The sequence below is a fragment of the Magnolia sinica genome, chromosome 10 (assembly GCF_029962835.1).
Source record: "Magnolia sinica isolate HGM2019 chromosome 10, MsV1, whole genome shotgun sequence".
Classification (NCBI taxonomy): Eukaryota; Viridiplantae; Streptophyta; class Magnoliopsida; order Magnoliales; family Magnoliaceae; genus Magnolia; species Magnolia sinica.
In genome coordinates, this window is record NC_080582.1 from 75500279 (window position 1) to 75509984 (window position 9706).

Sequence of the window (9706 nt, forward strand, 5' to 3'; positions counted from 1 at the left end):
TAATTTGATGGGGAGATGGTGTGTTGAGATGATTCAATCGGACTGGAATGGTCTAGTTTATATAGGCCTCAGGTTTAGACCCGTTGCTGTGTAGTATTCAATGGTCCAGAACGTTTGAAAAACGTTTCTGGCCATTGTCCATTAATTTCAGACGTTTCTGGTCATTAGATCTGTAGATCTGACCGTTGGATCATCCTAGCCCGTCCGTTTTCGGACCGTTGTGGCTTTTAAAGTAGCTATCCGTTTAAGAAACGGCTGGACGTTTCGGATTTAAGATCCGACCGTTCTTAGTCACCTATAAAACCCAGGCTCATTTCTAACATTTCAGATCCACACCGCCCTAAGGCTCTGACCAAACACATCGCACCGAGGTCGCACCGAGTTCGCGTAAGGTCGCGAGGGAGCGACCACTCTGCGATAAGATGCGCACGTGCGAAGTGCGCCATCTAGCGCCACTACAGCCACACTGCCTCACTGCCCACGCCCACGCCCTCACCCTCACTCTCACCCTCACCCTCACCCTCACCCTCACCCTCACCCTCACCCTCACCCTCTCCCGTGCTCGAGCGCACGCGCGCGCGCGCGCGTGCGTGTGTTCCAGTGCGAAGCACTGGAACACGCAACCCATGTTTCATCTCTTCCAAAAAAGCTCCAAGTAAGAATACCCTTCTCAACATCTCATATAAACCACAAAGTTTTTCTCTGTATTTCCGATGTGGGACAAAGCACACACACCGCACTTTTTAATTTAAAAAATTCAAAAAGACATTTTGGCAGGAAAATTCCGAAATTTTGAAAATTTTGAATATTCATTTTTTAATTATTTTTTAAACCACAAAAGAGCAACACACAACACAGGAAACGGTGGTTCCACTGTAGAAACCTTGTTATTCCCCCACAATGATGTTTTACTTGTAATCCATCATGTTCATAGGATGATTTTTGCATGGATGAACCGAAAACCAAGATGCGAACTTCATCCAACAATTCAATGGCCCACGAAAAATTTTCACCGTTTAGGTAAATGTACATTATACCTGTAGTGCGTACTTTCTTCCAGGAAGGACCATTTAAAAAAAAACGAGATAATGCTGATGAATAGAGAGGGTGGGATCCAGCTAAAGCGTGGTGCGATCCAAGCAACAGACGCGGTGGCGGAGTTTTCGTCTGTATTTTTTTTTTTTTTTTGCCAAATGGAGCGAGGGAAGGGAAACGACGCAGCAGTGAAAAGGAGGGGTAGTTTCGTCCTAAAAGTCGCTGTCCGCACGTGAGTCTAAGTTGGTAACTAAAGTTCGTATTCCTTCATAAAAACCGCTGGATAAAAGGTTTTGTCCACAGTAGTCATTTTCTCCTCCCTCTTTCCCTGGATTTCTACTTCTCAAAGGTCTGAAAGGACTCTCCATCGCCATGATTCCTTCTACCATAGGACACCTTTGCTCTAATTGGCTAATTACCAAAATACCCTTGACTTTTGATGGACAATCTTTTCTTATTTTTGGTATACATTGATGCACTGGCAGAGTATAATCATCCGTAGGCATGCATGCATACACGTATTTGTACATGATCTAAACCGTCCAGATCATGGGCCCACTATAGGTGTGGAATAGCCTGAGATAAGGTTGATAGAAGAATCATAAGCTTCCTAGAGATTGGCTTCGAATTTTGGACGGTTAAGTTCTTTCCTTCGATTTGATGGCCAGAAATCAGAAGGTAAGGACCATTTGTTAAGTAGGACTCATCCACGATTGGTCCCTTAATTTCAACGGCCTGGATTGAGGTAGACGCATGCCACGTGTACAGTGGCAGGCATCTCATTCTCATTCAGGTACTTGATCTGGACAGGAGAGAAAAAAGAAAAAATTGGTGTCTGTCATCACCTTTTTGTTATTCTTTCATTTTCTTTCCTAATCCATCTGAGAAATGCTGCAGTGCTCTTAGTTATATAGTGTCCATAGTTGCATTAGGACAGTTAGACGGTCCAATCCATTGATCTATACCGTTCATCATGCCCAATGCATATTTCATAGGCCACCATGGAAATATCACACTAATTGGACAAATATTAGCCATTTGACCAATGGCCTTAAACATGAACGGGAAAGATCATTTATATAAAAATAGTTACAACCCAGAAATCGATCCATTTATTTGTTAGCCTCCATCATGGATTACTTATGTTTGTAAATAATCACTTTACTTAGGCAATCTTAACCATCCCATCCATGGCTTGGGAAAAGGATGGCTATAGAAATAAGACCAAATCAAGATGCATTGGAGCGTCCGATCAATGTAATTTATATGTGAAAGCACTTGAGAATTGTACTGAACTTAATGGACAGTTAAGATTGATTGATTGAAGTGTCTAAGCAGCCCAATACAACTAGGTGTACTGTAACTTATAGTGCTCTCATATCACTAGTGCATCTTTATCTTATCATATAAAAAGATGCTTCAACTTAACGTGGACATGTAAAAAACTATTATTTTTTTATTCTAAAATTGCAAAGTTCAAAGCTTATACGAGAATCTTTTGGAAATTGAGATATACACGGAGGGCCTGTTTGGATGCCACTCATTTTCACTCATGTATAATGTTTGTATCATACCATGTCAAGGTGTGTGTATTTTATGGAGAAATTCAACTCAACAAGCCAAGCCAACTACAAACTTTGGAGCTCGGAGGGGAGAACTCGAGAACATATGAATTATAAGTAGTGTGAGTCCTCTCTTGGTTCATCCTGACTCTGGGCATTGAGTAACCGTCGTTCAGATCAATGATCAATTTACATTCCGATCTTAATCCGAGGCCATGAGTCGTAGCAAAGGCTGTGCGACTAGCCCCGATTACTAACACTCGGCCTCGGCTTAGATGAGGCCGAGGCTGAGGCCAAATGTGATTACTCCAAGTGTCGAACCAGGGAACTATCTTCCAAGTGTCAAATCAGGGAACTATCCAAACGCAGATGTGACCGAAGATCTCGCCGAAGGATACGCGCTCTTAAGACACGATATGCAGCACGAATTCATGGATTACGGATAATATCTCCATGATCACAATATCTCACTAATTGAGCGAATCTTGCCAAGATTAACGGACGTGGATCATCCAACCCACCAATATAATTACCAGGGGGCCTCATTGCTACAGGTACACAATATCTCGCATCATCTCTCTACATTCGACTTAGACCCAGATTCTTTAGCCTGACTTATGCATCAGAGGGTCCTCTAACTGAGCCAGGATCTCCTTTGCTTACCCTTTTGTGCAGGACCAGGGCTCATCACAGGTCTGCAGCATTGAGTGGAGGGTAGTCCATATTTTGACCTCAACAATATACATATAAAACAATCTAATATAAATGTTTTTAGGATAAGCTTAATGTAAAAAATCAAGTGTGGATCCATTGTTATGTTTTACTGAAATCCAATCCATTCATCATTTTTGTCCCCTAATATTCTCCTTGGATCTCAAAAATCCAGACAATAGGAAACTCAAGTGGCCCACACCATGTAATAGGCTCTGGCATTGGATTTCAATTCAAGGACTAAATTCAGCACCTTAAATTCTTGGTGGATTTGAATCTAGATCCCCTTTTTACAAGCGTTTTCCCCATATTTTGTGGAACAAAAGAGAAACTCCCTTATTGTTGTAGGTGATCAAATTCCTGTCCTTGGCTGCAACTAGATGTTGGATAACTTAATATACAACACATTTTGGAGTATTAATTTTTAACTACAAAATTTATGAAAGCATGCGAAAGGTTGGTAACACAAAAATAATATTATGAAGGCATAATAAAAGGTGGGTGTGGTGCCATTCAGCCTCATTTGGCATCGTGAATTCAGAATATTTGGATTTAAAATTTCCTTAATTCAGAATACCCTGGTTCTTTATCCCATGCCTTTCAAAAGTAACTATGCACTTGAAACTTGGTATTTCAGAAGTGGTAACTGTCACACTTAAGCTCCGTGAATCCAAGCTCATTTGACTTAGTCATCGAGTCAAGAGTATGACTTGATAGAGAGGGTTATCGTTATTTTTTCGTTAATTATTTTGAATTTTAAGCTATATTTCTGTATTTTAAAATTAATATTTAGTCTATGCAAAATCTATCTAATGTTTGGAAATAAAAGAAAATATTAAATTAATCCTAGTATCATATATTCTATAGCCAAGGGTGGATATTGCAAGAATTCTAGTGGATTTCAAAATGCATTACATATGTGGGCTCCACATTAATGTATATGTTTTATGCTTTTTATACGTGACAATCAAGTTGTTGCATATGTGTACAGGCGACTGGCATCAGCTGTGAGATGTGGTCCATTGATTACAGTTTCAAAGTCCACCAAACATAGGCTTTACTTAATTAATATAGTGTATTTCTGAAGGGAAGAATTTGACCTTACACGTGGGATTAGATGGTGAAGATGCATGAGTATTTCCAACCATGCAATTACTGTGTAAGGATGGTGTTAATTCAACCTAATGCAATTTCTTACCATTTAATTCCGCAAATCAAACACAGGTAGAGAAGGGAAGCAGTTTGCATGGTGTGCCACATACCTTTGTTGACATCACCATGTGCTCTGGCCCTCATTATGATGTATGTGTTATATCCACACCGTTCATCCATTATATTTTTTTTAGATCATTTTGGGGCTTGGGCCCATAAATGTGCCGGATCCAAAACTCAAGTAGACCACACCACAAAAATAGTGGACACAATGACACCCACCATTGGAACCTTTCTTAGGCCCACCATGATGTTTATTTGTCATTCAACCTCTTATAAAGGGCACTGACATAGATGAAGGAAAACACAAATGCCAGCTTGATCCAAAACTTTTGTGCCTTTGCAAGAAGTTTTCAATGGTGAGTATTTAATCTTCACTGCTCTCTATGGTGTGGTCCACTCTAGATTTGGATCTACCTCACTTTTGTGCATATCCTTAAAATGATCTCACAGGACTTATGAACAATGTAGATATAATTCAAAAATCATATGGCCCCTAGAACATGGTGACATCAACAAACCACCAAGATTGGCACACCATGCAATCCACTTCAAGAGAGATGTAAAAGGGGTTAAAAAGAAAAATCACTATTGGAAATAAAACAAAAATGGAAAATCCAATTTTTTGAGGATTTTTATTTTTTAGGGCTAAAGGAACAACTTTTCCATTCTTGTAACTCAGCCAAAACATGGTTAAACAATCATTTTAACTTGAACCGATCATGTATCCAAACAGCCACTGAGTAGGTTTGAATGGTCAACCCGGTTGCTTTTGCCTCAAATGGAAAATGGGTGCGCCGAATCAACACCATTTGTTTCAGATGTAAAAGCAATATCTACCATGCATGTTATCATGCCAACAGAGAAAAAGACAGGTGGGTTGGAGGAAAAAATGAGATTTTTAAAAATTATTTGCCCACCTTGGTGTTAATCTGCTCCACTAGTGCACCAATACATGAGGGTGTATTTAAAGGTTTGCTGCGCTTCTGCACATGAACCACATGGTATTCGCATTTAGCCTTTTTGTCTTTTCTTTTCTTTTTAATTTAAAAGTTTTAATAAAATGCTAATTTTATAGAGGGATTAGGTGCGGCCGGGCCTCACCTAAGACGGTGAGGTCCTTATGATGGGATCCACCTCGATGTATGTATTTTATATTCAGAATGTCCATCTATTTTCTAGATTATTTTAAGGCATGATAAAAAAAAATAAAGGAGATCTAATTCTTAAATGGACCATTCCATTAATAGTAGTGATTGACCATTAATGGGCCGCAATAGTTTTGGATCATGCTTATGTTTAGTTTTTCTCTTCATTGAGTCTTATATTACCTTATTAATAAATTACATGGTGAATAAATATGATGAAAACATTATAGGTGGCCCTAAGATGTTTTTAATGGGAGGGTATTCAATCACCACTGTTTTCTATAATGTGGTTTATCTCATACTTGATTCTTATGCATTTTTGAGCTAGAGCTTAAAAATATTTGTCAAATGGATGAGCAATGTAGTAAAATGGGTCACAATAAATGCGCACCTAATTTCTTCCCTAATTTCATTAATTAATAGGGACCACCAAGTGTTCATAGGTTAACTAGCACTTTTGTGGGCCCCATCCAACATATCGTTTCAAACCATCTGCCACCATCGGCATTTCTTTGCAAATTCATTTGTACTCCACACCACACATCAAACGACGACTAACGCTTGATCTAAATGAGATTTAAGAGACATGACCAACCCAAAATGTCTGTTCACAAATGGACGTTTCATAGAGAACTCAACCCTAACATAATGAACGGTCCAGATCGACAATCTGATGGTCCATATAATTGAAACCACAAAACCTCATTTAAAACCTTATGTATACTAACATGCACCATACCATGTCCACCTCCACCGCTAATCAATCCCTTTCTCACCATCTTAACAAGGAAACTCCTTTTTATTTCTGGACACTGCTTTATTGGTTTCATCTCCCACCCAAGCATACATCCACCCAACAGAAATAAATAAAGGGGCAAGGGTATTTTGGTAAAATCAACAATAACTACTAAAAAAATCCTGATTTCACCATCCCCCACCACAAGTCTCCATGTTACAAAGCAACAACACGAAGCTGCATCATCATCAGAGAAATACAGCCATTTATCCAGCCTTGCCTTTTCAGCACCTCTCTCTCTCATCAAACCCCAACAATCCAAAGGCCCCAAATCCAAGCTATCCAAGAGAAAAGAAAGGAAGGAAAGAAAGAGAAGCAACCAAGAAACAAGAAACAACAACAACAACCCAGATACCCCTTCAAAGACTCCCAATCTCAACCATTCTCTCTCCTCTCTCTCTCTTTCCTAATGGCCCAGCTGGACCTAAATTTATGTAGAGAAAGGAAAAACCAAAAAAGAAAGAAAGAGAGAGAGAAGGAAAGACAGAAAGAGAGAAGGAAAGAGAGAGGATGTGTTCAAATGTCTTCCAACCAAACCCCAACAAAAACAAACTTGCCAGAAATGCCCCTCTGCAACCCAAAAAACCTCATCTCCATCAAACAAAAGCCCAGCTACTATTCCCGATTTATATGGGCTTTTTTTTTTCTTCTTTGGTTGTCTCGGTCAGAGTTTCAACAAGAGAGAAGGAAACCCTTCTTTCTTACTTCCTTCCCTCTCCACCTTTTATTTCTCCTCTGTATTCCTCTCTCCTTTTATTTCTTTCTCTCTCTCTCTTTCCTTCTCTTCAATAGAGATTTTCCATCTGGGTTTTCTCTCTAGATGATGAAGAAGTCCAAAGGAGTTGTGGATTCTTCTCCTTCTTATGCCGTTGATGAAGAGGCAAAAGCTAGGCGTAAGCATCAGATCCTGATGCAAGATTTCGACGAGTTAGAGAAGGTGAGATCTTGGATTTCTCTCTTTATTTCTTTTTTAGGTTTTTGATTTCTGGGTTTTTTTTTTCTTTGGGCGATTTAGGAAGGGATGCTTGGTTTTTTGTTCTGGATTTTGTTTTTTGTTTTTTTTGTTTTCCTTCTCTTGTGGGGTTTTTTCTTTTCTTGATTTATGGAAGATCTGGGGATTTTTTTAGTTTCTGGGGTTTTCTTTTCGCCCTGATTCATGAAAGATGGATGGTTTTTGTTTTGCAGGGTTTTCTACTTTTGTTGATTTTTGAGAGATCTGGGGTTTCTTTTCTGGGAGGAAAAAGAAACAGATCTGGGATTTCTGTTTGATGGGTTTTTTAAGGGTGTTATTTTATTGAAGATCTGAAGATTTTTCGTGGGTCTGTTGTTGTTGTTCTTTTATTTATTTTTTATTTTTGTCTTACGAAAAATCTAAAGAATGTTTTCTCCCTTCTTGATTTATAGAATATTTATGTTATATTTTCTGCTGAATTTCTAGGGTTTTCTCTTTTGGGTTTTCTTAATTTGTTAATTTGTTTCTCGATTTATGAAATTTCAAGGGTTTTCTTCGATCTGGTTTTTAGGTTTTCCTCTCTTTGGTTTTTAGGGTTTTTTTTTTTTCGAGTTTTTCTTTGTGATATCTCGCTTATCTTCTATTTATTGATTTTTTTGGGTCTTCTCTCTGATTTATTATTGAATTTTTAGTTCTTTTTCCTGCGCGGGTTTCGCCTTCTTTTTCCGATTTATTGAATCTCTTCTTGGTGGATTGTTGTTGGCTTCCTCAATTTCTTGAATTCCGATGTATCTTTTGTCTTTCTTGATTTATTGATTTCTTGGGCTCACTATGTGGTTTTTCTAGGGTTGGGCTTTGTTTTGACGGTTGATTTGGCTTCCTCAATTTCTTGAATTCCGATGTATCTTTTGCCTTTCTCGATTTATTGATTTCTTGGGCCTACTGTGTGGTTTTTCTAGGGTTGGGCTTTGTTTTTATGGTTGATTTGTTTTTTCTTTTTCTTTTTTACCTTTTCATGAAATTTTTTTATCCTATGCAGTCTCTTTTTTTCTTCTTCCTCCGACTTATCGGTGGATTACTTTAAATGTTTTGCAGGAAACTGAATCTACGAAGAAAAGATTGCTAGTGGCAAAACAGAAGAAACTGATCCTCTCAGCTGAAGTCAGGTAATATTTCTCTCTATCTTTTTCTCCTCGGTTTCCATTTATATCAGAAAAATAGAATTATTTTTTAATACATTTTCAGATTCTTACGACGGAGATATAAATACTTAATGAAAAACCCACTACAAAAAACCCCATCAGAGCAAATCGTTCAACCTCAAAATCCGAAACTCCAAATAGAAAGCACAGCAAGGGAAAGAAATTTCAAGGCAAAAGAAGCTGCTGCTCGTAGCCAATCTCCAGTTCTGGACTTGAACCAGATATCCGTTCCGGTAACCAATTCAGTCCTACATTCTCGATTATTGATTCGTTCATCATGTGAAATCTCTGGAATTATGGGAATGTTTTGCTTACGTCTTATGTAATCCTGCTCGATTGCAGGAAGCAGAAGAAACTGGAGAATTTCAGGTTGTTTGGGAACCTTTGAGAGTGGAGAAAAAGCTGAAAAGGCCTTCCATTGAAAGGGATGCAATGGGAAGCGATATGAAAAAATTGATATGTAGGGACATTGGAAACGGATCAAATCGAACAGGAAAGAGGAAGATTTCATGGCAAGATCAGGTAGCTCTGAGGGTTTAAACTTAAAGCTCTCTCTCCATTTCATTAGATAGAGAAAAAAATTGCTTTAATGTCATGGACTTCTAGCTTGCATACAACCAAGTGATTAATTTTCCTTTTTATCTAATCTTCTTATATGCATAGATTTTTTCTTTTTCTTTTTTTATTTTCTTCTCTTTATGTAAAGGAAAGCAGATGTTTATATTCTGTTATCATATGGAAAAACAATACCCTTTAACCATATAGATGATCTCAGATTTTTCATTCACTGGTATTTGATGGGCTTTGATTTCTTAATGTTTATTTGATGGGCCTACTGGATGGGCCATGCGGGAAACATAACATGGGTGAGATGGATCTCATGACAATGCCAAGTTTATCTTTGAAATATTACCCAATTGCAATCTTGCAAAGTAGTCTGATTAGTCGCGACGATCTGTCTATCAAATGAATGGTTTGGTTCTTTTATGCCAAGATTGAATGCTTATTACTACTAAATCTTGTAAATCTGTGTTTGGCATAAAATCAGAGTTGCAATCTGCTTGCTTACTACTACTAGTAATGTGGAA

At 38.3% G+C, this 9706-nt stretch overlaps 1 protein-coding gene across 1 annotated transcript; it reads left to right on the forward strand.

Moving 5' to 3' along the window:
- Positions 1 to 6529: 6529 nt before the first annotated feature.
- On the forward strand, positions 6530 to 9401 carry LOC131217025 (uncharacterized). Its single transcript, XM_058211706.1, has 4 exons — positions 6530 to 7401; positions 8512 to 8582; positions 8662 to 8851; positions 8961 to 9401. The coding sequence occupies exons 1-4, from the start codon at positions 7285 to 7287 to the stop codon at positions 9156 to 9158; spliced, it is 576 nt and encodes a 191-aa protein (XP_058067689.1). The 5' UTR covers positions 6530 to 7284; the 3' UTR covers positions 9159 to 9401.
- The last annotated feature ends 305 nt before the right edge of the window (positions 9402 to 9706 follow it).